The 2,292-nt window shown below is 58.3% G+C and overlaps 1 protein-coding gene across 1 annotated transcript; it reads left to right on the forward strand.

Moving 5' to 3' along the window:
• The first annotated feature begins 262 nt into the window (after positions 1 to 262).
• Positions 263 to 2,047, forward strand: LOC133898434 (uncharacterized). Its single transcript, XM_062339124.1, has one exon. The coding sequence runs from the start codon at positions 702 to 704 to the stop codon at positions 1,764 to 1,766; it is 1,065 nt and encodes a 354-aa protein (XP_062195108.1). The 5' UTR covers positions 263 to 701; the 3' UTR covers positions 1,767 to 2,047.
• The last annotated feature ends 245 nt before the right edge of the window (positions 2,048 to 2,292 follow it).

Below are 2,292 nucleotides of genomic sequence, written 5' to 3' on the forward strand. Positions count from 1 at the left end.
ATTGACCACTTTTTGACCGTTTCAATCCGAAATTTCCAACATATCAATTTCAAATATTTTTTACCAAACGAATGTGCACTATTTTTTAGAGTGAGAGAGTGGGTAGGGCAGAGAGGGCAATAAGAGGTGACAGTGCTATCGTAACATCCTTACTGTTCTCTGAAAAGGCTACAATCCTTTCAGAAAACGATAGACATCTATTTATATAAATCTTACCGTCTATTTATTTAAATAATATATATATATAACTCCTCGGCGGACCGGTGTTGCTTGCTCGCCATTTCCATAGAGAACACAGCACCGCGGTCAGAGGCGCGACTGTCGTGAAGCACGGCCCAAAGCCATTGCGAAGGCCGAAGAATGCACACGGGCACACGCAGGGAGAAAGACCGAGGTAGAAAAGCTGGGTCTCTTCTCCTTTTTCACCTCGCCACATCGCCACCGTCTTCTTCTTCTGTCCCACTCACTTCGATCGATCACTCGAGATCACACTAAACTCGGCGTCTCTCCCGTACCGCACCGCGCACTCCTCGCAGCTGGATCTCTCTCCCCGTGGTCGGGTCCGTGCTGGCGGTGGAGTTGATCTTTTCTTCGCTTTGGCTGGTGCAAGTAATGACCCCAAGGTCGTAGCTTGGTGAGCTGAGTTTGCACCACGGCCGGGAGGGGCAAGCCGGCCGGCGTGGGCGTCTATATTTCTTGGGATGGACTTCGGCAACAGCGGCAGCTTGCAGTCGTCAAGCGGCGGCGGCGACGAGTTCGATTCCAGATGCGGTGGTGACTCCTCGCCGCTCTCCGCGCTGCTTCGGCAGCCGCCGCCGCCGCCCAACGTGGAGGCCTTTGGCGGCTCATTCTACGGCCTCCAGGACCTCGCGACGCCGCCGCTGTCTCACTGGTCGTCGACGCCCCTCCCTGCCGGAGCTAGAGCCTCGCCCTCGCCGCCGTCGTGCCATGGCGTGGCCGCCTCTGCCTCTCAGACGGCGGCGCCCGCGGCCCTGCATGCCGTGGCTGCGCCGCCAAGGCGGTCGAGGAAGCGGACACGCGCGTCGCGGCGCGCGCCGACGACGGTGCTTACCACCGACACCTCCAACTTCCGCGCCATGGTGCAGGAGTTCACCGGCACCCCCTCCGCGCCCTTCGCCGGCGCGTCCGCGCGCTCCCGCTTCGACCACCTCTTCCCTTCCCGCTCCGCCGCCGCTGCAAGACCCGCCACGCTACCGCCGTACCTCCTCCGCCCCTTCGCGCAGAAGCTTCACGCACCCGCCTACCCGCCGCCCTACGTCACCCCCTCCACGTCCTCGCCGGCGCCGGCTAACATCTTCATTTCAGCTTCCACCGGCCCAAGCACCACGGCCGTGGAATCCAGCGACAGCTACCAGCTCGCGTCATCGCCGTTCGCTCTTCTCGGGATGCAGAATCACAGCAGCAATAGCCACCTTTCTTTCCGGAGCCCCCTAATTGGCGGCGTTGGCGCACAGCTCGACGGCGACGCCAAGTACCCCGCTCACCCCTTATTCGACAGAGGCTTAGCGCCGTCTGCGGCGAGGCTGCAGGATCCAGCCGACTTTCTGGGTCTCACGCATGGCATCATGAGCTCGGATGGGACGCACTTGCACCCGCGAAACGGTGACCGCGGCCACGGCGATGACGAGCTGTCCGGCCTGGTCGGTGGCGCGTCCATTATCGGGACCGGCGGCTGCAAGGCGACGTACTCGTCCGGCGCCAGCTCGGTCTCCCGCGCGTCGCCCCCGCTGGAGCGCAATGCGTAGAGCACGTCGTCCATCGGCGGCTCTGCGACAACGACGACGCCGGTGGCGGCAACGGCGGCCATGAGAACGCAAGGCGCGGACTTATGGGTCTGTACATCAGAGTAGGTTACTTGCTTCCCTCCAAGAATCCAAGTACATGATGAGAGCAGATTGATTTGTCCGGCCGGGTAGCTCTTTAGCTATTTTTATTTCCTTAAGTGGCTCGATTACTTCTTGCTGTTCTTCAATTTGCATTCATGTTTGTGCAGATTAAACCAGAAAAGATCATATCCTTGCTTTAATTTGCTCATCGATCGTTAGCTAACTAATCACTTCGATTGTTACACACATGATATGAGCAGGTGAAGGGGACAGCTTCTTAATTGGCATGTGAGTATATGTATTAGCTCGTGTGCTTGTCCTTGTGCTGGTACGTGTTTCTCCTGTCCTACTCGCTTCCCTCACACGCAACGCGAGCTGGTAGCCGGTAGGTACAGATAGATACATACATGAGAGAGATTGATCGTGCGATGATGGAGGAGCAGTT

This window comes from Phragmites australis, chromosome 18, assembly GCF_958298935.1.
Source record: "Phragmites australis chromosome 18, lpPhrAust1.1, whole genome shotgun sequence".
NCBI lineage: Eukaryota > Viridiplantae > Streptophyta > Magnoliopsida > Poales > Poaceae > Phragmites > Phragmites australis.